General features: G+C 40.1%; 1 protein-coding gene across 3 annotated transcripts; it reads right to left on the bottom strand.

Moving 5' to 3' along the window:
- Positions 1 to 1,654: 1,654 nt before the first annotated feature.
- gjc1 (gap junction protein gamma 1) lies at positions 1,655 to 25,874 on the bottom strand. Of its 3 annotated transcripts, none has more exons than XM_073071727.1 (3): positions 25,730 to 25,874; positions 24,558 to 24,627; positions 1,655 to 3,501 (listed from the first exon to the last, which is right to left on the bottom strand). In XM_073071727.1, exon 3 carries the CDS (start codon positions 3,471 to 3,473, stop codon positions 2,301 to 2,303), a length of 1,173 nt encoding a protein of 390 aa, XP_072927828.1. In that variant the 5' UTR covers positions 3,474 to 3,501; positions 24,558 to 24,627; positions 25,730 to 25,874; the 3' UTR covers positions 1,655 to 2,300. The 3 variants fall into 3 exon arrangements, 1 of the variants encoding a protein (XP_072927828.1); XR_012102069.1 differs by lacking the exon at positions 1,655 to 3,501 and adding an exon at positions 18,237 to 18,375; XR_012102070.1 differs by lacking the exon at positions 1,655 to 3,501 and adding an exon at positions 18,312 to 18,428.
- Between the last annotated feature and the right edge of the window lie 702 nt (positions 25,875 to 26,576).

The following is a 26,576-nucleotide window of genomic DNA, read 5'->3' as shown; positions in this document are numbered from 1 at the left end:
CTACTCACCATGCATGACCTACCCTGGTTGGTTCTCCCAAAATGCAACACCTCACACTTGTCTGCATTAAATTCCATCTGCCATTTTTAGCCCATTTTTCCAACTACACCCCCAATCTTGGTGTCATCGGCAAATTTGCAAATACAGTTTACCACATCATCGAGATCGTTGAGAAACAATGGACCCAGCACCGATCCCTGTGGCACACCACTAGTCACAGGCAACCATCTACTACCACTCTCTGGCTCCTCCCACAAAGCTAATGTCTAATCCAATTTACTACCACATTTTGAATGTCAAGCAACTGAACTTTCTTGATCAACCTCCTATGTGGGACTTGTCAAAGGCCTTGCTAAAGATCATGTATTCAACATCCACTGACTTGCCTTCATCAACTTTCCTGGTAACTTCCTTTAAAATATTCTATTAAATTGGTTAGAAACAACTTTGAGGCTTTTTCCCAGGGTTGAGATGGCTAGCACAAGGGCACAGTTTTAAGTTTCTTGGAAGTAGGTACAGCGGAGATGTCAGGGTAAGTTGTGCATTTTAAAAAAAACGCAGAGTGGTGAGTGCGTGGAATGGGCTGCCGGCGACAGTGGTGGAGGTGGATACAATCGGGGTCTTTTAAGAGACTCCTGGATAGGTACATAGAGCTTAGAAAAAGAGGGCTATGGGTAATCCTAGGTAATTTCTAAAGTGAGTACATGTTCGGCACAGCTTTGTGGGCCGAAGGGCCTGTATTGTGCTGTAGGTTTTCTATGTTTCTATATACAACAACTTCTGGCTGCTCAGGACATTGTGGACATGTTCAAGTATATACTTACCTTAGAGAGGATGCAGTGACTAAATTTAACTCCTGGGATAAAATAGCTGTCCCAAGAGGATGAGTCTAAAATGTCTAGAGTTTAAAAAAGGTCAGAGAGTTGAAAATGTTAGACCACGTGGGTCGCTCCTTTGAGGTTGTTTTGCTGTGATGGGGAATTGTAAAACCAAGGGACAAAGTCTCAAGATAGAGTAAGATTTAGATACAAGAGGCAGCAGACGCTAGAATCTGGAGCAGAAAGCACTGGATCAAACAGCATCTATGGAGAGACACTTCAGGATAAGACCCCTCATCTAGACTTCCATTTAAGACTGATGACAAAGATGTCCACCTGCAATAATCACATTTGCTTGTATTAGACCCATATCCTTTGCTTTTCTTATCCAAGTACCTGTCTAAATGCTCTCTAAATGTCATTTTATCTATCTCTACCATCTCTTCTGGCTTAAATCTAACTTTTTCAAATCTGATGCATTCCTATCGATTCAAAACATTAATCCTACAGATGCTGCCTAACCCACTGAGCCTGAACATTTTATGTTTCATTTCATATTTCCAGTACTTTGTTTTTGGCTTCAACTTTAATTTCACAGAGGCCAAAGCTTCACAGAGGAAAAAGCTGTCTAAAGTGAAACACTTACAAATGAGAACAGATTTAAAGCTGTTGAAGATAGACGGATTGGACATGATCCCACTCTTTAGAACTCACTTCTCTCCACCAAACCTCAAATGGAAGTCGTGCAAGTACCGAGAAATATAATTTTGAGTTTTACTCACATATCACTCCAGCACAAAAGACATAGGCAACTCAGAAAAAAAAATTCTACTTGTAGTTACAATTCCAAAGTATATTTAAAACATGCACAGAAAACATCTAATACAAAATCTCCTGTGTATGAACTTTTCTGTAAAAAAACATCTGAATTATATAAAAGTTGCATGGATGATACAATGACAAGTTACATTTCCTCAAACAATTAAAGAGCACAATTTGAAGCTTCAACTCCAAACACACAGAGTCCAAAACAAAATGTCCATTTTTTTTCAAGAATTTGGAAAGCCACATCATATCTATTTCAGTAACTAGAAAACAAAAAGGCAGCTTTTCATGTTTCATACTCTGCAAGATGACTATGGTTGATTAACCTTTGCTCAAAACTGCTCTGAACTCTCTGGTAAAAATTGACTCATGACTCTGAGTGCAGTTTATTGCTATGATTGCTTAGTTCCTTGTTCCACTGAAGGAATAAGGACTACTGTAACAGACTGCATTTTGATTCATGTTGGCTTTTCAACAAAATGCATATTTAAAATAATTTCTGCAAGTCATTCTTGAGATTATATCCAATTTATTTGTTTTTTTTTAAACTGAGATACTGCACAAATCAGGCCTTCAAGCCTCACTGACCAGCAACCCCGATTTAACCCTAGCCTAATCACTAGACAAGTTTGTATCTGACTAAGAGAAACAAACTTATCAAATCCAAACCGAGGTTTTCCCATCTCCAGATTTGCTGCTGGTGCTACTTTTGTTTAATCCTGCCTTCTTCTTTTCTCTTAAATGGTTTGGAGGATGATTATGATCATTATAAGCCTGAAAAGCCAGGTCCAACTGCTCCTGGGCCAATTTTAACTGTTGTTGCACACATTCCAAGTTGACTGGGACATTTTCATCATTGCTACCATATTGCTGCTCCTGCACAATATTTGCCTTGTTTTGTTTGTAAGCCATTTTGGCATTGGCAATCTCAGTGTATGGAATGTGGTCTGATTTGACTGCAATATTATAACCTGGGGGAGCTGAAGGAGCATTCCAAGTATTGTGTAGACTGTAACTAGTCTCTGCCATAGAGTTTTGTTTGTTTTTTAATATATCCCTTATCATTCCAAATCCCAAATGAATCATCTCCCAGATATCCACAAGTAAACAGAGGCCACTTACTCCATACATTATTAGCAGAAAAATAGTCTTTTCAGTTGGTCTGGATACAAAGCAATCTACCTGATGCGGACACGGATCCCGGGCGCACTTGTACCTTGCTGCCACTTCGAAGCCATACAGCATATACTGGCCCACAAGAAAACTCAACTCAAACACAGTTCTTACAATTAACTGGAGAACATAGATTTTCATAAGACCATCTCTTTTAATGCGGCGCCTTCCATCATGCTTGTTCAAGTTCTTTTGATCTCTGTTTTCTTTATCACTACGTACTTCTATTTCTGGATATAATATAGGATCCTCAATGTTATCATCCTCTGCCTCCTCCAAAGCACGATGTTGCTTCCACTGCACTGCATACTGAAGCTTCTTTGGCTTTCTGGCTCCACACTCAGGTTCTTCTAATGCAGCAATCTTGTGTACAGCATAACCCAGGTATAGAATGGACGGGGTCACAATGAGTATTATCTGGAACACCCAAAACCTCACATGGGATAATGGAGCAAAGGCATCGTAGCAAACATTCTCGCAGCCTGGTTGTCCAGTATTGCAAACAAACTTGGTCTGTTCATCATAGTAAATAGACTCCCCACCAACCACAGTCAGCACAATGCGGAATATAATGAGGATAGTCAGCCACAGTTTACCAACAAAGGTGGAATGGTTGTGGATTTCCTCCAGAAGACGTGTTAGGAAACTCCAACTCATGTTAGTCAGTCAGCTTTCTAATCAGCTCCTGATGCACAACAGACATTAGAAACAAATTAAGACTATTTTGTACATACAAGTATTAAATGAATATTTTACATACAAATGTTGCCATCTAACAAAACCATTTTTAGAAGCTGGAGTTTTTCAGCATAGTAATACAATCACAATCATATTCTCAGATTGTTAAAGAAGTCTGTTTAGATTATGTGTTTCTCCGGTCCAAATGATTTAAACAATTCAAAAACCTATACATACTTTAGAAGCACACATTAAGGGTCAAAATCATCATTAGATCAGAAATAAAAGCAATCAGAAAGAAAAGTTAACTTCTATTTTAGCTTGAATATCAATAACAAAATTTGATAAAGAGGGCCACAGGAGAGTAGGCAAAATGAATGAACAATAAAAAAGTGGACAAGTCAGTGAGGATGTGCAGGGTTGGGGAACAATGTGTGTAGGAGCTATTAATTACATACTTTGAAACTATACAAGTGCAGCAGACTCATGGCTTTCAGAGTAATTAATTGGCTGCAAAATGGTTCAGGAAATCCTTGGGATAATAAAAAAAGGTACAGTTTCCAGATAATTCAAAGATCACCAGAAAAATAAATTGCAGGGAACAGCCCTAACCTGTTTGAATCTTAAGAATTTTAGATTTCACTGTTCATAACTGCCTTGCAAACACTCTTGTGTTTCCCCTTCACAGAGAGCACTGCTGGAACAGTTGTAAGGTGTTGCTAATACTTTATATCAGCAAATGTGAATTGCCTGCCTATGGTTCTGTAAATTTCATTGCCCTAGACCACTCCACCTGCCAGTTTTGCTCATTAATTCCTTTCACAATCTTAAAAACCAGAAATTACCAAATAGCTTCCCATTATTTCAGAAAGTGCAAGCCAAGTATACAAGATCTCATTTCATAAATTAACACTTAGATCTGTGATAATACAAGCCCATAAGAGACAGGAGAAGAATTAGGTCAATCAGTCCATTAAGTCAGTTCCGCTATTCCATCATGGCTGATCCCGGATCCCATCCATCTGCATATACCTGCCTTTTTGCCATATCCTTTGAAGCCCTGACCAATCAGGAAATTATCAACTTCCGCCTTAAATATATCTAAAATATTGCAGTGTTTCTCCACTTTTTAAACTTCAAGGTTAATACAGGAGCTGCAAGCAGTACTCTAGATGTATTCTAACCAGAACTCTGTGCAACTACTGCAAATCTTCCTCCCTTTTATCTTCTGGCCCTCAAGGTATTAAAGTCAGCATCACACTAATCTTTTTTAAAAGAAAATAATCCTCATCAACACATTTCAAAGCACATATGATTATTTCTTTGGATCCCCACAGTTCTAATTTTATCATTTATGAATCCTTCAAATCATATAACCATACAACCATATAACAATTACAGCACGGAAACAGGCCATCTCGGCCCTTCTAGTCCGTGCTGAACGCTTACGCTCACCTAGTCCCACTGACCCGCAATCAGCCCATAACCCTCCATTCCTTTCCTGTCCATATACCTATCCAATTTTACTTTAGATGACAATACCGAACCTGCCTCTACCACTTCTACTGGAAGCATGTTCCACACAGCTACCACTCTCTTAGTAAAGAAATTCCCCTTCGTGTCGTGTTACCCTTAAACTTTTGCCCCCTAACTCTCAACTCATGTCCTTTTTTTTCTTTTTCAATCTTTTTATTAATATCAACATGATAAGATTAGTACATAGATAATGGGATTACAAACTTACAAAATTAAAATGAACATAAAAGGATACACAAGCAATAAGTACAATATAGTTAAGTCTTCCCAAATCATGAATGATACAAATGTCATATAGACGAAACAAAAAAAAGTAATTCATGTTGAAAAAAACAGAAAAGCGAAAAAGAAAAAAAATATTAATACCCTAAGAAAAACTAACAAACTAACCACTAACTAGTAAGGAAAAAATGTGCTGTTTATAGTATCTATAAAAAAAATTACAAAATCATCAGTGTCCCCAACTCCAATCATCTCTCTCTCTCTCTCTATATATATATATATATATATATATATATATATATATATATATAATCAAAACCGGAAAAACAAATAGGATTAGAACAGGGTCAAATTACATCATGTGAAAATATTGAATAAATGGCCTCCAAATCTTTTCAAATTTAATATAAGGGTCATATACGACACTTCTAATTTTCTCCAAATTTAGACATAACATAGTTTGAGAAAACCAATGAAATACGGTAGGGGGATTAATTTCTTTCCAATTCAACAAAATAGATCTTCTAGCCATTAATGTAAGAAATGCAATCATCCAACAAGCAGAAGAAGATAAATGGATTGACTCCATCATTGGTAAACCAAAGATTGCAGTAATAGGATGAGGTTGTAAATCAATGTTCAATACCGTGAAAATAATATCAAAAATGTCTTTCCAATATTTTTTCAAAAGCGGACATGACCAAAACATATGAGTGAAAGAAGCTATCTCAGAATGACATCTGTCACATATAGGATTTATATGGGAATAAAAACGAGCCAATTTATCCTTGGACATATGAGCCCTGTGCACAACTTTAAACTGTATCAATGAATGTTTAGCACATATAGAGGATAAATTAACTAATTGAAGAATTTTATCCCAATTCTCAATAGGGATAGTAAAGTTAAGATCTCTTTCCCAATCATTTTTAATCTTATAAAAGGCCTCTGAACGTATTTTCATAATTATATTGTAAACATTTGATATTACACCTTTCTGAAAAGGATTTAGTTCTAACAATTTCTCCAAAATACCCGAAGAATCAAGATTTGGAAAGGTAGGAAGTACAGTGTTTAAGAAATTCCTAATCTGTAAATATCTAAAAAAATGAGATCTGGGCAAATTATATTTATTAGATAATTGTTCAAAAGGCATAAAACAATTATCCAAAAATAAATCAGAAAATCGTAGTATTCCTTTAGTCTTCCAAGCTGAATAAGCTTGGTCCATAATAGAAGGATGAAAAAAGAAATTAGATACAATAGGAATAGTTAAAACAAATTGATTCAACCCCAAAAATTTCTGAAATTGAAACCATATACGTAAAGTGTGTTTGACTATCGGATTGTCAATTCGTTTATGCAATTTAGAAAGAGCAAAGGGAAGAGAAGTCCCTAAAATAGAACCCAATGAAAATCCTTGTACAGATTTAGTTTCCAGATTTACCCAAAGAGGGCTAGGAGATAAATCCCAATCCCTTAACCAACATTTCAAATATCGAATATTAATTGCCCAATAATAAAATCTAAAATTAGACAATGCCAATCCACCTTCCCTCCTTGCCTTCTGTAAATATCTTTTACCTCATCTAGGATTTTTGTTCTGCCATATATATGAGGAAATTTTTGAATCAACACTGTCAAAAAAGGATTTCGGAATAAAAATTGGTACCGCTTGAAATATATATAAGAACTTGGGTAAAATAATCATCTTAATAGCATTAATCCGACCTATCAGAGATAAAGACAATGGTGACCATTTAGTGAACAAACATTTCATCTGATCAATTAAGGGTAAAAAATTAACCTTGAATAACTCCTTATGATTTTTTGTAATTTTAATCCCTAAGTATATAAAAAAATCATTAACTAATTTAAAAGGTAAATTTCCATAAATTGGAACCTGTCTATTTAAGGGGAACAATTCACTCTTATTAAGGTTCAATTTATACCCGGAAAAATTATTAAACTGAGCCAACAATGATATAACTGCAGGAATGGATTTCTCAGGATCAGAAATATATAATAATAAGTCATCTGCGTATAATGATAACTTATGTATATCCATCCCACGAGTGATGCCAGAAATGTTAGGTGATTCTGTAATAGCAATTGCCAAAGGTTCTAAAGCAATATCAAATAATAATGGACTAAGAGGACAGCCTTGCCTGGTACCCGAAATAAATGAAAAAAGGGAGATCTTTGATTGTTAGTAAAAACCGAGGCTACTGGAGTATATCAATTTAATCCAGGACATAAATGTCGGACTAAAATTAAACTTCTCAAGCACAGTAAATAAATATGGCCATTCAACTCTATCAAATGCTTTCTCCGCATCTAATGAAATGACACATTCTGAGGTGCTGCGTGAAGGAGTATAAACAATATTCAATAATCTCTTAATATTGAAAAAAATAGCGATTTTTAATAAAACCAGTTTGATCCTCCGAGATAATTTGAGGTAATACCTTCTCCAGCCTGGTTGCCAGTAACTTGGAAAAGATCTTGGAATCTACATTCAATAAGGATATTGGTCTATAGGATGCACAGTCAGTAGGGTCTTTATCTTTTTTCAATATTAAAGAAATGGAAGCTCTATAAAAAGATTGTGGCAATTTACCTAGTCTAATTGCTTCTTCAAAAACTTTGCATATCCAAGGAGAAAGAGTAGAGGAAAAACACTTTAAAAATTCCACTATATACCCATCTGGACCTGGTGCTTTCCCAGAATTCATAGAGGAAATAACACCTTTAATTTCTACATCCGTAATAGGAGTTTCTAATATTAAAAGTTCTTCTGATGATAATTTTGGAAAATTCAATTTCCCAAGAAAATCATGCATGGTATTATGATCATGAGGAAATTCAGAATGATACAGGGAGGTATAAAAATCTTGAAAAGATTTGTTTATCTCATCATGGTTAACTGTCAGTTCACCATTCTGTTGACGAATCTTAATAATTTGACGTTTAACCGAAGCATTTTTCAATTGGTTATCACTATGTATATAAAAATCAGTTCTGGTTTTCATTAATTGATTTTCAATTGAAGATGTAAGTAATAAACTGTGTTCCATTTGAAGCTCAACCCTTTGTAAAGCTCCTTACTAGGAGCAATCGAATATTTCTTGTCAATTTCTTTAATCTTATCAACCAATAAAAGAGTTTCCTTCTTAATACGTTTTCTCAAACCAACAGAATAGGAGATAATCTGTCCACGTATACATGCTTTAAAAGTGTCCCAAAGTATTCCGCAGGAAATTTCATCCGTGGAATTAGTTAAAAAGAAGAAATCAATCTGTTCCTTCATAAATTTAATGAAATCCGGATCTTGCAGTAAGGTAGATTCAAATTGCCATTGCTTAGTACTAGAAGCTGTATCTATTAATTTAATAGAAAGTTTCATTGAAGCATGATCAGAGATGGCTATAATGTCATAATTACAACCAGTTACAGATGGAATAAAATGAGAGTCAATGAAAAAATAGTCAATTCTCGAGTAAGAATGATAAACATGTGAGAAAAATGAAAACTCTTTGTCCTTAGGATGCAGAAATCTCCAAATATCAAAAATTCCATTAGCAGTCAAAAAAGAATTGATGTAAGTGGCCGATTTATTTGGTAAAGTCTGAATGGATATAGATCTATCCAGCAAAGGATTTAAACAGCATTTGAAGTCACCACCCATTATTAACATATATTCATTTAGATTAGGTAGAGAAGTAAATGAAGACTTAAAGAAATCAGGATAATCCACATTTGGAGCATAAACAATAACCATAGCAACCTTCTTATTAAAAAGTAACCCAGTAATTAACAAAAATCTACCACTCGGATCTGAAATAATATCGTGTTGAACAAATGTAATAGAGGAGTCAATAAAAATTGAAACTCTTTTTACTTTAGCATTCTAATTCGAATGGTACTGTTGAGAACCCTCCAAAACCTAAAAAAACTTTGATTATCCTCTTTCCTCACATGAGTTTCTTGTACAAAAATAATATGCGCATTCAGTCTTTGGAATACTTTAAAAATCTTTTTCCATTTAATCGGATGGTTTAAGCCATTAGTATTCCAAGAGACAAAATTAATGGTCTGAGCCATATTTCTAAAATCAACCCTTTGGTATATAAAAAGTTAACAAAAAGTACGAACTCATGCACCCGGAAGAGGAACAAAAATAAGGGGAGGACCCGGAAATGACGACACGGCGGACATTTCAGTAGTTTGAAATCAGCCCAAATGAAAAAACTAGAAAAACTAATAAAAAGAGCAATAGAATTAGAAAGGAACCCCCTGCCCACCACCCATGGAAAAGAGATCCTCCTGAGCCTGAAGGAGGCCAGGGAAAGAAATTGTGAGACTAAATCTACCCCCATGTCTCCAGAAGGCGACTCCAGATATATAAAGGAGAGAAAAAAAGATCCACCCAGAATCCTAAAAAGGAATTAACACTAAAACAGACTTCTTAATATAATTGCTAGTAAAAAAAACCAAAAAGAATATAAACACTGGTAACTTATAAATCGGGTTAAAACCCGAACAAATAAAAGTTAGGATGTGATAAGAAAGGCATTATAGGAAGAAGACGACAAAAAAAAGGCAAAATTTTAAAAAAAAGCAAGAAATATTTTAGAAAAGAAACCGCCATCTTAGTTACACAAACAATGAAAAAGATATATAGCAAAACGTTAAAAAAATTCACCTTCAAAGGATTAATAATAATGACCAAAAATAAAATACAATGGTTAAAGTAAGTAAATTAAAAAGTTTAGTACATCGATAAAGAAAAACTTTAATTGGAATATAAAATGTAAAATAAACCTACACCAATAGTCAGAAACAAAATCTGGTTTTGGAAACAAAAACTATCTTGTAACAATCAAAACCATACATTTATTAGAGATGAGAATCTAAAGCAATAGGATAGTTCTCATCCAGAAAGATTCGAGCATCAGATGTGGAGAGAAAAACACGTCATGGTGCATTCGAAGGCAAGATTCTAAGTTTCGCAGGGTATAAGAGCGCTGGTTTTAGGTTTTTCTCATAACATTCGGACATCAAAGGTTTAAAAGTGAGCCGCGCCTTCATCACTTCTGGGCTGAAATCCTCCACAAGCCGAAATTGGAATTCTCTCAATTTAACCATCCCTAAACGCCGAGCCAAACGAATACGGTGCTCTTTAACATGCACATAATGAAATCGAACAATTACCACAGGTGGTTTAAATGAAGAACTTGGTGATCGGCGCATAATTCCATGGGCACAATCAAGTAACGGAGGACTATCTGGGATTACTGAAGGAAGGGAACGCATCCTTTAAAAGTTGAGCGAAATACTTCGAGGGGTCCCCTTGTTCGATACCTTCCGGGAGACCAAGTATGCGTAAGTTCTGTCTTCTAGACCGATTTTCAAAATCGACACTCTTGGCTTTAAGTATTTCCAACTGTTTAATCGCCGAAGATAATTTCTGCTCCAGTTTCTCGATTTTCAAGTCTTGCTTCTGAGTGTCCTCATGCAGAGTTGCGATTAGAGTTTGATGCTGTATAACTTCATGATCAATCTTATCCAGAGAATCCTGGAAAGCCTTTAAATCTGCTTTGAAAGTTTGTCGCTGTTCTTCAAATTTTTCATTCAAGAGCTCCAATAATGTCAATTCAGTATGCTTAGGATCAGTCTTTTTTTTCTTTCCATTGCCATTAGAATCTTTCCCAGGGTCTCGCCCTTTAGATCTTAAAGCCATTTCAGTACTCATTTCTTCAAAATTCAGAGTACCCTCTTTTAAAGATAAGTCCAAAAAAGTAACAAGAATCTTCTGGTGTAGGTAAAAATAAGTTAAATAAGGGTGATCATAGGTTAAAAAAGTAAAGGTTATGGAGTGAATCTAAAATAGTGCTCACTCCATGAGTGTCTATTGGAGTATAAAATATTATGGAGTATAAAACTTAATGCTAAAAACTATGTGGAATGCTAGAGACAATGGTGTGTTGGTATATGCTAGTGAGAGGTGGCTGGGAGAGGTCGCCAGCTTTGAAGTTGGCTATGTGCTAAACTTGTATTATTTGCTGTGTAACCAAAACTGTGTGAAATGCTAAAAGACAATGATGTGTTAATATATGCTAATCAGAGGTAGTCAGCTCTGAAGTTTGCTATGGGCTCTGCATGTATCCAATTGAATGTAGAGGACAATATGTGTTAATAAAAGGTAGCTAAGAGATGTTTTGCTTTGAACTTGTCTGCTGTGTAACTAAAGCTATGTAGTCAGACTAGAACATGAATAAGTCAATAGGTAAAAACAATAGTAGCGGATGTACTTGTGATATGCACCTTATAGACCGCTTGGATATGTTAATGCAGCTAAACCAGGAGATTGCTTTAAAAAGCTGCTGTGTCCGAGAATCGGGAGGCAGTCAGCGACCAGCTCAATGACTGTCTCAGCTTTGATTTGCAAATTAAAGTTTAACCCTTCTTGAAGAATCTTCTGCGTCTCCTGGTCATTTGAAAAGCACGAAAAACCACGACATAATTGGCGTCACGAACAGGATCGGGTAGAGACCCGCGGAAGGGAAACGGCAGATTGGGAACGCTTCCCGGTCCTCTAGGGACCCCCACAAGGCTAACAGAATTAAGGGTGCACCCAAAACAAAAGGAAAGCGCTTTTTGCGACAATTTGGACTAAGAATTCTGTTGGCTTTGAGGAGGTCTTGGAGTCTCGGAAGTGTGGAACCGCTGCCAAAGGGTCTCTCCGGTCCAAAGAATCTGGCAGAATTGGGGGTTAACGGAGGAGGCTCAGAGGATTGCTCAAGAACACTGCAGTGAGGGTAAGTACAAATAAGTTAATACGTTAAGAAAAAGTCCTCGTGGTTACCGCCTTAAGAGAGAAGGGTCTGCTCGGGTGAGGTGTTAGAATAGAATTAGGGGAAAAAGTCCTTGTGGTTACCGCCTTAAGAGAGAAGGGTCTGCTCGGGCGAGGTGTTAGCATAGAATTAGGGTAGAAAGTCCTCATGGTTACCGCCTTGAGAGAGAAGGGTCTGCTCGGGCGAGGTGTTAGCATAGAATTAGGGTAGAAAGTCCTCGTGGTTACCGCCTTAAGAGAGAAGGGTCTGCTCGGGCAAGGTGTTAGCATAGAATTAGGGGAAAAAGTCCTCGTGGTTACCGCCTTAAGAGAGAAGGGTCCGCTCGGGCGAGGTGTTAGAATAGGTGTAGAATTAGAGTAAATAATATTATCCAGTAAACAAACTGTGAATCTCTAAAATACCTTAACAAGAGAGAATAACATGACAGGTAAAGGAACAGCAGTAGAGATTCTGAGCAAAAAATTCCAATTTTTTCAAAATGAGATCACAAAAACTTCAGAAAAATGGGGAAAAAAAACCAAAAACCTGGTCACGAAGTGGCCAAAAGAAGGAACATTTGATGTAAGTTTGTGCGAAGAAATGGAGGGACTAATTAAAAAGTACAAATCAAAAGATAAATCTAAGAAAAGAGAGCAAAAAAGAGAACGAGAAATGGAAGTGCTAAAACTCTTTAGAACGGAGGGAGAAAGGCTGAGGAGGACAGGTAGAATATTGATTACAAGTGAGGAAGACACTAAGGTGCTGGAGAAACAGCCTGTGAGAGAGAGAGGGAGAGAGAGAGAGAGAGAGAGAGAGAGAGAGAGAGACAGACAGACAGACAGAGAGAGAGACAGAGAGAGAGAGGGGGAGAGAGAGAGAGAGAGAGAGAGAGAGAGAGAGAGAGAGAGACAGAGAGACAGACATTCAGACAGAGAGAGAGACAGAGAGAGAGGGGGAGAGAGAGAGAGAGAGAGAGAGAGAGAGAGAGAGAGAGAGAGAGAGAGAGAGAGAGAGAGAGAGAGAGAGAGAGAGAGAGAGAGAGAGAGAGAGAGAGAGAGAGAGAGGTACAGTGAGAAGCTGGCTTCAGCTCCGTACCCGGATGCGAAAGAAACAGAAAAACCCCTTCCCTATAATGAGGAAGGAACCCCTAAGCAGTGCCCCCTGCTAACGGGAACAGTAAACATGCAGGGAGAAGTACAGGTTTGGGATAATGAGGAGGAGAATAAACACTATGAGAAGGAAAAAGCGGCGATATGGCAGGAGATACAGGCAGAAAAGATAAAGATAGAACAGGTACAGAGAGAAATGCAAGAACAGATTGAACGGATGAAATACTTGAGGGAGGCGAAGGAATATGAGGAGTATCGATTGTACCAAAGAAATAAACAGACTAGAGAAGGTGACTCATTGGAGGAGCAAGAGTTAAGTGGAGAGAGAGAGGATCCGAGAATTTATGGGGAAGAGGTAGGGGGCAGAAGCCTAGAAGGACAGAAGGAGGCAGTAGGGGAGCGGCTTGCGGAAGTAGAGAGAGAGTCAGGTAAGTTACAAAAAGGGGATTGCCAGGAGAGATGCGAAAAATATTCAAGGGGCCAACCAGGTATTGAATCAAGACAGAAAGGAAGGACTCCACAGGGAGACCGAGGGAAGAGCAGAACCCCGGAGACATTTGTGTGGGAGGCAGTAAAGACATACCCAGAGACAGATGGGGAGTCAGGTGAGGAGGAAAGCCAGGGCAGGTGGGAAGAAGGAGGAAGAATGATGCCGTTGTTAGTTAAAGGATCAGGACAAGTGCAGTATATCCCTTGGGGATCCCAGGACCTAGAAGGGCTGAAAAACACTCTGCCCAATTTACATGAAGGAGCAGGGAAATGGATTAGAGCCTTTGAGGAAGAAACAGCAGGACCATTATTGGCTATGGGAGATTTGAAGGCACTGTTGATAAGGTTGATGGGAACCTCCAAATTTAACAAACTAATGGAAATGGCTGGCATAGTAAACTCGAACGACCCAAGAACTGATGGAGACGGGTTTGACAGAGTGAGGCAGAGGGTATGGCAGGCCCTCAGGAAGCTTTATCCACCCAAAGTGGACCCCAAAGCCTTAAAAGGGGATCCACTGGGAGACACTGAAAACCCAGCAGCCTACGTAGAAAACCAGTTGAAAAGGTGGAGACTGGAGACTGAGCAAGAGGTGGAGAATAGCTTATTTATGACCTCACTGTTCCGACATAGCATTTTGGATGCAATGCCGCCACAAGTAAAATCCAAACTGGAGGAGGTGGTTGGGCTAACGTCAAAGACCCCACAAGAATTTAGAGACCACGTAGTCCATGCCGTTGAGAAATACCGGAAAGACAAACAAAGGTTGGCTGAGCAGCAGGAAGAGGTGCAAAGAAAGTTAATACAAATGCAGCTCGAAGAACTCAAAAAGAAGGAAAAAGAGAAAAATAAAAAGATGCTGCCAACAACCACCGGTTCGAGTACAGCCATCGAACTGGACAAAACACTGCTATATGGAGGTGCTGATCATACTGTAAGACAAGGGCTGGAAAACCCCATGCCAATAATTAACTTTGAGGGAGCATCCCCACAAATGTTCTATCAGGAACAAACTAAATTCAAACAGCCCAGACAGGACTGGAAGTTCCAAGGAGGGGGACAGAGAAGCTATGGGCAAAGGGGAGGCAGATGAGGAACCCATTGTTCAGGTTATGTTAGAAGGGCAACTGACACCAATGATGATAGATACTGGAGCCACGTACACTTGCGTACAGCCACAGTATGCCTTTCACCTTCCCATGTCAGGAAAGTTTATTAAGATGGTAGGGTTCTCTGGAAAACACAGTTGACACAGTGCACGGCTCCAGTGCGGTTGAGAATGGGAAATAAAGAAATTGTTTTGCCGGTGCTAGTATTTAAAGGGACTCCAATTAATTTGTTAGGCAGAGATGCCTTGTTGAAACTGGAATTAAAATTAGAATGCACCAGAAATGGGCTGAGTGGGAAAAGAGCAGGGGCTCAATTGATAGTGCAAGAAGACAAGAAGGCTAATGTCTTTTGGATAGGAGACATCGCAGACCAGATTCAGGAAACCTGGGAAAAATGGAAAAAGGGCGTGCAGGCTATATTACCTAGGGCTGTAATGCCCAAATCTGAGCTACATTGTACAGTGATTTTTGACGAGACTCAGAACAGGGAGTTAGAGGAGAGATGGCACCTGGAGGCATGTACCCAGCAGCACCTGGAAGGGGAGGCTGTGATAATTGGAAAGCAAGGGGCAGCTTTACAAGTTAAGTGGAACACCTATTTAGAAAAATGGTACAGGATACCGGAGGCGGCGCCCCACGTAACGTTGTTGATAAATAAGGGATATCAGTCTAAAGACTTAGGACCTTTAGTTAAGAGTGCTGAAACTGTAACAGTGTGGAGAAAATCACGCCAGAGGTGTGGATATCAGAAGACAACAATTGTATTAAAATAATGGTAAGTGTAGATATGGTAGGGACAGTGAGAGAGGTCGAAATAACTCCCCAACCACACATGCCCGTGCTGGGAAAGGAAAGAGGCCAGCAGAAAGATAAAAGGTTAGATGAGTTGCCATCTATTCTGTGGTCACAGCATGACGCGGACGTAGGGAAAATAAAAACAGCTAGTCCGGTGGAAATAAGGCTGAAAAAAAGGGGAGCAATTCCACCCAGGAGACCAAATACCCTCTAAGACCAGAAAATAAAGAAGGAATAGTGTCGACAGTGCAGGAGTTGCTTGAAATAGGAGTGCTTAGGATTTGTTTGCATTTACCTACAGAGGTGCTCAGTATACCTATACCAGAATGCCGCAAGGATTTAAACATTCACCACACATTTTTAATCAGGTATTGAAGGCAGACCTAGAGGGCATGCCATTGGAAAGTACATTGTTACAATATGTGAATGGCCTGTTGATTTGCTCCCACAGCGAGGAACAATGTAAGCAGGACACTACAACTCTGTTAGAGAAGCTAGCTCACGGAGGACATAAAGTATCCAAAAAGAAACGGCAATTCTGCACGCAGCAAGTGGAGTACTTAGGCAGGGTAATATCCAAGGGAGTGAAGGCGATAGCACCAGATCAGAATGAGGCAATAGCTAAGGCCCCAAAACCCCAGACTGTAGGGCAGATGATGACATTTTTGGGAATGGCAGGGTACAGCTCAGATTGGATAGGAGAATATGCTGAGATTGTGGCACCTTTAAGAAAGATAATGAAAGAAGCAGGACATACAAATTTGAAGAACGGCTTACAGTGGAATGGAGAGGCGGAGATAGCTTTCAGTACTATTAAACAGGAATTGCAGTCAGCACCACAAAGTAGCAGAACTGCTGGAAAAAGGGAAATTTGTGCTGACGCCAGCCAGGATAGCAGCGTATCAGATGCTATTGACATTTCCTGACATAACTATACAGAGATGCACTACCAGTAATATAGCCGATTTTGTCCCTTTAGACTATGAAGGAGAACCCCATGATTGTGTAGGGAAGACGATGGCATTTGCCAAATTGAGAGCAGATTTACGGTCAGAGCCACTAGAGGAGATAGATAAAACGGTTTTGTTCGTAGATGGCTCTTGTTATAGGGATTATGATGGAAATCACACAGGATTCTCAGTGGTGCAGTAGGATCAGTCGAGCTATAAGATTATTAGGATGGAGTCCTGCCCCCAACCGTGTTCCGCCCAACTAGCAGAACTCAAAGCCCTGACAGCTGCGTGTGAAATGATGGAAGGTAAGAAAGTAGACATCTATACTGATTCAGCATATGCTCACGGAGTATGCCATTTGTTCGGGGCGGTGTGGAAGCAGAGAGGCTTTAAAAAAGTAGCGGAGATCCCATACAACATTGTCAGCAAATTCTAGACTTAATAAAAGCCATAATGAAACCTAAAGCATTGGCTATAGTAAAATGCCAGGCACATAAAAAGGAAAACGATGTAATAACAAAGGGAAATCAAGCTGCAGACGAGGCAGCTAGAAAAGCGTCTGGATGTACGTCAGCCGTCATTGCCCCCCAGGTAAGCCTAACTCCAGAACCTGACGTGGAGGACCTAATTGAAATACAAGGTAAGGCAACTTTGGCAGAACAGACAATGTGGAGAAAAAGGGGGGCCAAGCAGAACCCGGAAGGCTTGTGGAGCACGGAAGACGGTTTGTTGGTAGCGCCCACCCCCTCTACTGACGTTTCTGATTTCAGAAGCGCATGGGATGGACCATTGTGCAAGGGGGGAAGTGATAAGGGAAATAAAGAAGGATGGTTTTTGGTCACCTTATTTACAGGCTTCAGTGGACTTTGTCTTATCACAGTGCGAGGTATGCGCACAGAATAATGTTCGGAAGGGAATTACAACCCCAATAGGTCATATTCCTGTAACTGAAGGACCATTTAAACATTTAGTGATCGATTACGTAGACATGATAAAGACAGTGGTAAAATTCCTGACAAATGAAGTGATCCCAAGGTTTGGAATACCTTACAGAAGTTAGCTCAGACAATGGTTCAGCTTTTATCAGAAAGTGGTCAAACTGGTACTACAGGCACTGAGGATAAAGCAAAGATTTGGATGTGTATACCACCCTCAGTCGCAGGGCATGGTGGAGAGAATTAATGGGACCCTGAAAGCCAAACTAAACAAAATTTGTGCAGATACTAAACTTAATTGGGTCGATGCTTGACCGTTAGCATTGATGAGTTACCGCATGCAAACCAATCGAATAACATGCCTGACACGCACGAGATGCTCACTGGGAAGCTATCATACCTGTGATAGGGGTAAGCAAAAATGTTGAATGAATAAACTATATATACTATAATCAACAGAGGTTCATCGACTACACCGATGATGCACTGGAGGCCTTAGGGCAACAGCTAGATGCAACTAGCAGGGTGGCGTGGCAAAACAGGTACTGGTTTGGCTTTTGGCAGAGAAAAGGGGTGTGTGTGTAATGTTTGGAGAACAATGCTGCACTTTCATACCGAACAATACTAGCCCAGAAGGGTCTTTCACCAGAGCAATGAATAAGTTAAGGAATCTGCGGACGGAGGTCAAACAGAATGCAGGGTTCGGACATCAGTTCTTCGATTGGTTAGAAAGTAGCCTCGGAGGATGGGGAGCATGGATGACTAAAGTAGCAATAACTGTCAGTATTGTATTGTTGAGCTGTGTGCTTGTGCCGTGCTGTTTTCTTCCTTGTCTCCAATCTCTTGTAGTGCGTGCTGCAACCAAACAATTTCCGATGCTCGTGACGATTGCTGAAGCTAGCGTAGTGGAGACAGAAACACCGAAAATGTATCGTTACAGCCTACAACACCTGCAGGATGAACAGGAGCAAAATGACAGTGTGGGAGTAGATTGTAAGGGCTTTTGAGTCTTTTTCCCTGTCTCAGGTACAAAGGGACAGGTTTTTGGCTCAGCGGCCCAGGGTAACAGGGAGAGAATACTTTGAGGTCTTGGCGCAGGAAATTTTGGTTTAACCCGAGATTTGGGAATAAGTGCTTGAGTTTATTGGGGCTTTTGTGCGCAGACTCTTAGTCTTCTCTCTCTGTGTGAGTGTGAGACCCAGAGGGGTCTCAAAGGGGGGAAATATTGGAGTATAAAATATTATGGAGTATAAAACTTAATGCTTAAAAACTATGTGGAATGCTAGAGACAATGGTGTGTTGGTATATGCTAGGGAGAGGTGGCTGGGAGAGGTCGCCAGCTTTGACCTCAACTCATGCCCTCTTGTTTGAATCTCCCCTACTCTCAATGGAAAAAGCCTATCCACGTCAACTCTATCTATCCCCCTCATAATTCTTAATACCTCTATCAAGTCCCCCCTTCTACGCTCCAAAGAATAAAGACTAACTTGTTCAACCTTTCCCTGTAACCTAGGTGCTAAAACCCAGGTGACATTCTAGTAAATCTTCTCTGTACTGTCTCTATTTTGTTGACATCTTTCCTATAATTCGGTGACCAGAACTGTATACAATACTCCAAATTCGGCCTTATCAATGCCGTATAATTTTAACATTACATCCCAACTCCTATACTCAATGCTCTGATTTATAAAGGCCAACATACCTAAAATTTTCTTCACCACCCTATCCACATGAGATTCCACCTTCAGGGAACTATGCACCATTATTCCTAGATCACTCTGTTCTACTGCATTCTTCAGTGCCCTACCATTTACCATGTATGTCCTATTTGGATTATTCCTACCAAAATGTAGCACCTCACACTTATCAGCATTAAACTTCATCTGCCATCTTTCAGCCCACTCTTCTAACTGGGCTAAATCTCTCTGCAAGCTTTGAACACCTACTTCATTATCCACAACGCAGTATCATCTGCATACTTACTAATCCAATTTACCACCACATCATCCAGATCATTAATGTATATGACAAACAACATTGGACCCAATACAGATCCCTGAAGCACACCACTAGTCACCGGCCTCCAACCTGATAAACAGTTATTCACCACTACTCTCTGGCATCTCCCATCCAGCCACTGTTGAATCCATTTTACTACCTCAATATTTTACCTCAATATCCATTTTACTACCCAACGACTGAACCTTCCTAACTAACCTTCCGTACAGAACCTTGTAAAAGGCCTTACTGAAGTCCATATAGACAACATCCACTGATTTACCCTCGTCAACTTTCCTCGTAACATCTTCAAAAAACTCTAAGATTTGTCAAACATGACCTTCCATGCACAAATCCATGTTGACTGTTCCTAATCAGACCCTGTTTATCCAGATAATTATATATACCATCTCTAAGAATACTTTCCATTAATTTACCCACCACTGATGTCAAACTCACAGGCCTATAATTGCTAGGTTTACACTTAGAACCCTTTTTAAACAATGGAACCACATGAGCAATACGCCAATCCTCTGGCACCATCTCCATTTATAATGACATTTGAAATATTTCTGTCAGAGCCCCTGCTATTTCTACACTATCCTCCCTCAAGGTCCTTGGGAATATCCTGTCAGGATCTGGCGATTTATCCACTTTTATTTTCCTTAAAAACACCAGTTCTTCCTCCTCTTAAATCATCAGTTTCCATAACTTCCCTACTTGTTTCCCTTACCTTACAAAATTCAATATCCTTCTCCTTAGCGAATACTGAAGAAAAGAAATTGTTCAAAATCTCCCCCATCTCTTTTGGCTCCACATATAGCTGTCCACTCTGATTCTCTAAGGGACTAATTTTATCCCTCACTATCCTTTTGTTATTAATATAACTGTAGAAACCCTTCGGATTTATTTTCACCTTACTTGCCAAAGCAACCTTGTATCTTCTTTAAGCTTTTCTAATTTCTTTCTTAAGATTCTTCTTACATTCTTTATATTCCTTGAGCACCTCATTTACTCCATGCTGCTTATATTTATTGTAGATATCTCTCTTTTTCCTAACCAAGTTTCCAATATCCCTTGAAAACTATGGCTCTGTCAAACTTTTAACCTTTCCTTTCAATCTAACAGGAACATAAAGATTATGTACCCTCAGAATTTCACCTTTAAATGACCGCCGTTTCTCTATTACATCCTTCCCATAAACAAATTGTCCCAATCTACTCTTTCTAAGTCCTTTCGCATCTCCTCAAAGTTAGCCTTTGTCCAATCAAAAATCTGAACCCTGGGCCAGTCCTATCCTTCTCCATAATTATATTGAAACTAATGGTATTGTGATCACTGGACCCGAAGTGCTCCCCAACACCTGACCTATTTCATTTCCTAACAGAAGATCCAACACTGCCTTTTCTCTAGTCGGTATCTCTATGTATTGCTGCAAAAAACTATCCTGCACATATTTTACAAACTCTAAACAATCCATTCCTTTTACAGTATGAGCTTCCCAGTCCATGTGTGGAAAATTAAAATCTCCCACAATCACAACCCTGTGCTTACTACAAATATCTGCTATCTGCTTGCAAATTTCCTCCTTCAATTCTCGCTCCCCATTAGGTGGTCTCTAATACACCCCTATAAGTGTTATACACCCCTTTCCCATTCCTCAATTCCACCCAAATAGTCTCCCTAGATGATCCCTCTAATCTATCCTGCCAGAGCACTGCTGTAATATTTTCTCGGACAAGCAACGCAACACCTCCCACTCTCGTCCCTCCGATTCTATCACACCTGATGTAACGAAATCCAGGAATATTTAGTTGCCAATCACACCCCTCCTGCAACCACTAATAGCTACAACATCATACTTCCAGGTATCAATCCATGCTCTAAACTCATCCACCTTTCGTACAATGCTCCTAGCATTAAAATAAATGCATTTAAGAAATTCTCCACCTCTTCCTCTCTGTTTATCTCTAACAGTACAAAGAACTTTACTGTCTTCTTTTTCTTCCTTCTCCCATACATCTGTTCCTACACTCTGGTTCCCCTCCCCCCTCGTATCTAGTTTAAATCCACTGGAGCCTCTCTAGCAAACCTACCTGCAAAAATATTTGTCCCCCTCCAGTTCAGATGCAAACTGTCCCACCGGAACAGGCCCCACCTTCCCTGGAAAACTGCTCAATTATCTATAAATCTGAAGCCCTCCCTCCTGCACCATGTCTTCAGCCACGTGTTGATCTGCACTATCTTACTATTTCTAAACCCACCTGCACGTGGCACTGGTAGCATTCCTGAGATTGCTATCCTGGAGGTCTGTCCTTTAACTTGGCACCTCGCTCCCTAAACTCACCTTTCAGAACCTCCTCACTCTTCCTACCCATGTCATTGGTCCCTACATGGACCACGACATTCGGCTGCTCACCCTCCCTCTTGAGAATACTGAGAACTCGATCCGAGATATCGCGGACCCTGGCACCGGGGAGGCAATAGACCATCCGGGATTCTCGATCTCTTCCACAGAACCTCCTATCTGTCCCCCTAACTATCGAATCCCCTATCACTACTGCTCTCCTCTTTTCCCTCTTTCCCTTCTGAGCTGAGGGTCCAGTCTCGGTGCCAGAGACACAACCACTGCAACTTGTCCCTGGTAAGTCGTCCCCACCAACAGTATCCAAAACGGTATACTTATTGTTGATGGGAACGGCCACAGGGGTGCTCTGCTCTTCCTGTCTACTCCCCTTCCCTCTCTTGGCAGTCACTCAACTACCTGTCTCCTGACTCCTAGGGGTGACTATCTCCCTGAAACTCCTGTCTATTTCTGCCTCTGCCTCCCAAATGATCCAAAGTTCATCCAGCTCCAGCTCCAGTTCCCTAACACGGTTTGTCAGGAGCTGCAGCTGGATACACCTTTTGCAGGTGTAGTCATCAGGGACAACAGTGCTCACCCTGACTTCCCACATACTGCAAACGGAGCACTCAACCGCCCTAACTGCTGCCTCCATTACCTATTCGTAATCTAATTAGATTAATTAAAGGAGCTTACTCAGCCTTAACTCACCTGGAGTGAAATCCTTTTATCATTATACAATGAGTAGGGCAGATTCAATGCTGTGATATCAAGGGTCTGCAAGCTGAGAAGCCTTGAGAAATGGGGAAATATTGTGCAAGAATGAATGGGCTATCAATAGCTTTGAGAAAGCTGGTAGGTGTTTGGGGTGGTGCTGGTCGGGAAGGAAGGTTTCAGGATGATGTGAAGTACAGAAAAGAAAGTAGAGAGTCCTATGGGAAGGGTTTATTTACAGAAAGATAGTAATTCTAGGTTAATGGGGACGGAGCCAAAAGAGCAGGAAGTAGACCTTATCAGGGCAACCTAGAGAGGAAAGTGACAGATGATCTGGAAGCCACAGGTATTTCAGGCGATTGGGAAGGAAGCTTAGCTCATGAACAAACTGACCAAGTCGTCCCTGCCTTGATACCAAAAACATCTAATAAGCAGTACTATTAATTTTAGGGAGGGTGGAATGAGTGGCCTCAGTGATAATAAGCAGTTGAAACCATTAAAGATATGGAAAAAATCAAGAATAGCCTGTCCTGTTATTTAACCATGATTATGAATGCCAATACTTCAGCTCTGATCCTTTCCTCAGGTCTATTTACCCATTTCCTTGCTACTCATTTTATCTTTTAAAAGTTGACCTCAAGCTTTTAAGGCTCAACTTGAACCAACATCTAAACCCTCCAGACTGAGTTTTCCACACGTACACAACTTGTTGGTGGAAAAAAAAAATCCTTCCCCCAGAAATCACCCAGGTCGAACCTTTAAAAATTATCTCCCTTATTTATTCTGGTCACTCACACAAAGGAATATTTTTGATTTCACTTCTATATATATTCCTCGTTTTAAATACCTCAATAAGATCACCTTCAAGGGATTACAACAAATTTATGCAAAATGTCTTTGAAGGTTCACAGTCATCCAGATCATTGTATCTCAAGCTGTGGTAAATCAAGGCAACTTGACTAGCTGTGTTGGCCAAAAGATGTTTGCCACTCATTCGAGAGGCTTCTTCAGAGGAGGTGGGGTACGACACCACCCATCAGCTACTTACTGCATCCTAACATCTCTACCCCAGCATCTCCACAACATGAATCCTCATTCATACAAAAATAAGACCAATGACCCTCATTACCTCTACGACTCTTGATGACCCTCATGTGATTGCTATACTTTTAAGCAACTCAGAGTTTATAAGCCAGAAAACTACCCACCATGAATCATAACTGGATAACTCTCAGATGAGTGGCAAAACGTCTTCTAGACAACACAGCAAGTCTAGTTGCCCCCATTTACTACTGCTTGATACAATTTATGCAAAGCATCTTTGAAATCTCTCAGCCTGTGTCATTTTTTTAAATGTATGTCTTCTGCAGCCACATAAATAACAGGCTTTATTCTGATCTGTCATGAGATTACAAGGCAGACATCTCCTTAAAGAAATACACCAACTCCTGGAAATTTCGGGCCTTCTGACAGCTCAAAGTGGATGGCATTAAGAATCTCAATTCCAGAAACCCTGGGTAATCAGGGGACAACCTCACAAATTAACCACTTGCCTTGTGCTCCTTAAGTTAAGCCTCATTGCCACTCCAGAACACAAAAAAAAAGCCACAGGCTAAAAGATCCAAATTCTGATAAACACTAATCAATTTTACAACTAAATATGAACAGATGTGAAAAGATGGGTAAATGAAGCATCTGCTTGCAAGAATTTGGGGAAGCATCATCCAACAACCACACAAGGAACTGACCTGTAAATAACAGTACATCATCCCAGGGCACCTCTCTAAAAAATACTCAAACAAATTTAGAAGGGTTAAATATGTAGTTGCTCTGCTGGACTTTTTCCACAGTTCAACTTTTCAAAAATATGAGAAACATGCTGCTGAATAAAATTGCACATGGCATTAGAATCTGTAATACGTAGTGAAACCTGCTCAAAATCCCAACCCATTATTGGAGAACTTAGAATTAAAATAAATGAAATAACAATCAAATGAAGAGGCCCATTCTCAACTTGTCTCACCTCGAAAGATCAGGCTCGTTCCATTTACTGCTCAAAATTAACTCCAGGAAAGTCAATGCACTGGTTGTACCTGTATGGTAAACAGGATATCAATCCCATGAGTAACTGAAATCAAAAATAAAATTACATATAATTCTCAAAGTAATAATGGAAATCAACACACAGTTATGTAAGGTGCAAAATAGAAACTCTTAAGAACAAAAGAATGGTAAACTTAACATTCACATCCAGGTTAGTTGCTATTTGCACCCTCCATTGTTTTGACAAAATACATATGGAAAATTCTTGTTAGGAAAACAGTACTTATGAGTTATTCCAATTATAGATCTTCCATAAAATCAAGTTCTGTCAAATAAAAACTGCCGACTTCTAAAACCTCAAAAATGTGACCAAGTTTAATAATTCTAAATCAATTCTAATACAGGCTATAGAAAGAACACACTGTATATAGAAAGCTTCCTTTTAAAGTACTTGATAAATTTATCTAACTTTTAAATTAATTACAACCAACCTCATGTTTACAAACTTTTAAGATCACTATCTCAGTTAGTCCGTGGGTGGGGGGGGGGGGGTGTGAGAAGAGAGAGATTCTCGCAAACTTTCAACTGATCGATTTGACAAACTGTCCGCAAAGGTTAAATTGGGAAAGTTACAGAATAGATTTGCAGGGCCGGCCAGCTGTCTGCAGTCTAAACAAGAACTGCAAAGAGCGGGAAAGAAAAGACAAAGAAAACTGAAAAGTTGCAACTTAGGTCTCGACTTCGGTTGAGCTTCTAGGGAATGACTAGTTTCAACCCATAAAACAAAAAGCACCGTTTAAATGAAGCAGCCAGTGATGCACCATCAATAACTCTCTCTGAGACGTGAAGTCGAGATATCGGCTTTTATCCTACCACAGCCAGTTTATCTCTACCCCAAAAGATTCCCCCTGCCTCTGACCCCCCCTCCAGCCTTTGCTGAAACTTGGAGTCCAGTCTGTTGTTCATTGCTGAGCGATTCCGCTATGTTTAACTGTCCCCAAACTGCAGTAGCGAACACTATGTGCTGGACTGGAGGTGTTGCAGATAACGGGGGGGGGGGGGGGGGGGGGGGTGGAGGTAGCACTCAGCCACAGCTCAGAGGACACCAAACCGTTCACACCACCAACTTTGGGGCTCTCGCAAAGTTCTTACCTTTCGGGACAGCCGGCTCATTGACAGCCAGCGGGCCAGTGCTCATTCTGCGCTGCACTAACAATGCTCGCAGTGGGAGAAAGGGCTTCTTCCTTCCTACCGCAGCTTGGGGTGCATCCCAGACGGCAGACACCAGTGCTCACAAACCGCTTTCCTCCTCAGAACAGCGTAGGGCGGGGATTTCCCGAGCGCCTCAGCGGTCTTCTTCTAGCCCACCGTTGCCCGGCGATTGTCACCGGTTTGTGAGGGGTCGGGACGGCCGGAGTCACACAAAGCAGCACTGTGAGTCTGCAAACTACTTCTCACCTTATCATTCACATTTACAGGGAATGTAGCACATAGATTCACAATGCTAGACCCTTTGCCACTTACGCACTATTGATGCTTAGCAATTTATACCGAAGAGCATGTGACTAATGAAAAATATAATAAACTTGCAACTTGTCTTCAGAGTGGACTTTTGTCGAAGGATCAAACTGATTTAAGAGAAAGTTGGATTTTGCTAACTCAGCTAAACAGTAAGATAGTTTAATCATAAAAAAGGGTCAGATAATTTCTTAAGTGGTGGGGCATATCTGCAAGAGTGCACTCTGCAATGGTGCTTGGCAGATTCAATCTCCAAATTTCCCAGCAAGTGTAGGGCAACCATTTTTGACAGCTGGCCTTTGTCAGCAACATCCATGCAGATATCTTTAATTATTCCACTCCTTCATGTCTAATGTTGGCTGGAAAGTGGAGACATGGGAGACCACTGCTGGAATCTGGAGCAAACAAATACTGCGGGAGGAGCTCAAGGTCAGGCAGCATCTGAGTGGGCAAATGGAGTGTTGACATTTTGGACCAAGGC

This window comes from Hemitrygon akajei, chromosome 18 (genome assembly GCF_048418815.1).
Source record: "Hemitrygon akajei chromosome 18, sHemAka1.3, whole genome shotgun sequence".
NCBI classification, from domain to species: domain Eukaryota; kingdom Metazoa; phylum Chordata; class Chondrichthyes; order Myliobatiformes; family Dasyatidae; genus Hemitrygon; species Hemitrygon akajei.
Note: the sequence above shows the minus strand (reverse complement) of the source record. Positions and strands in the feature narration are given on the sequence as shown.

Excerpts from the sequence above, each read along its gene's own strand:
- gjc1 (XM_073071727.1), bottom strand. The coding sequence starts at position 3,473 with ATGAGTTGGAGTTTCCTAACACGTCTTCTGGAGGAAATCCACAACCAT.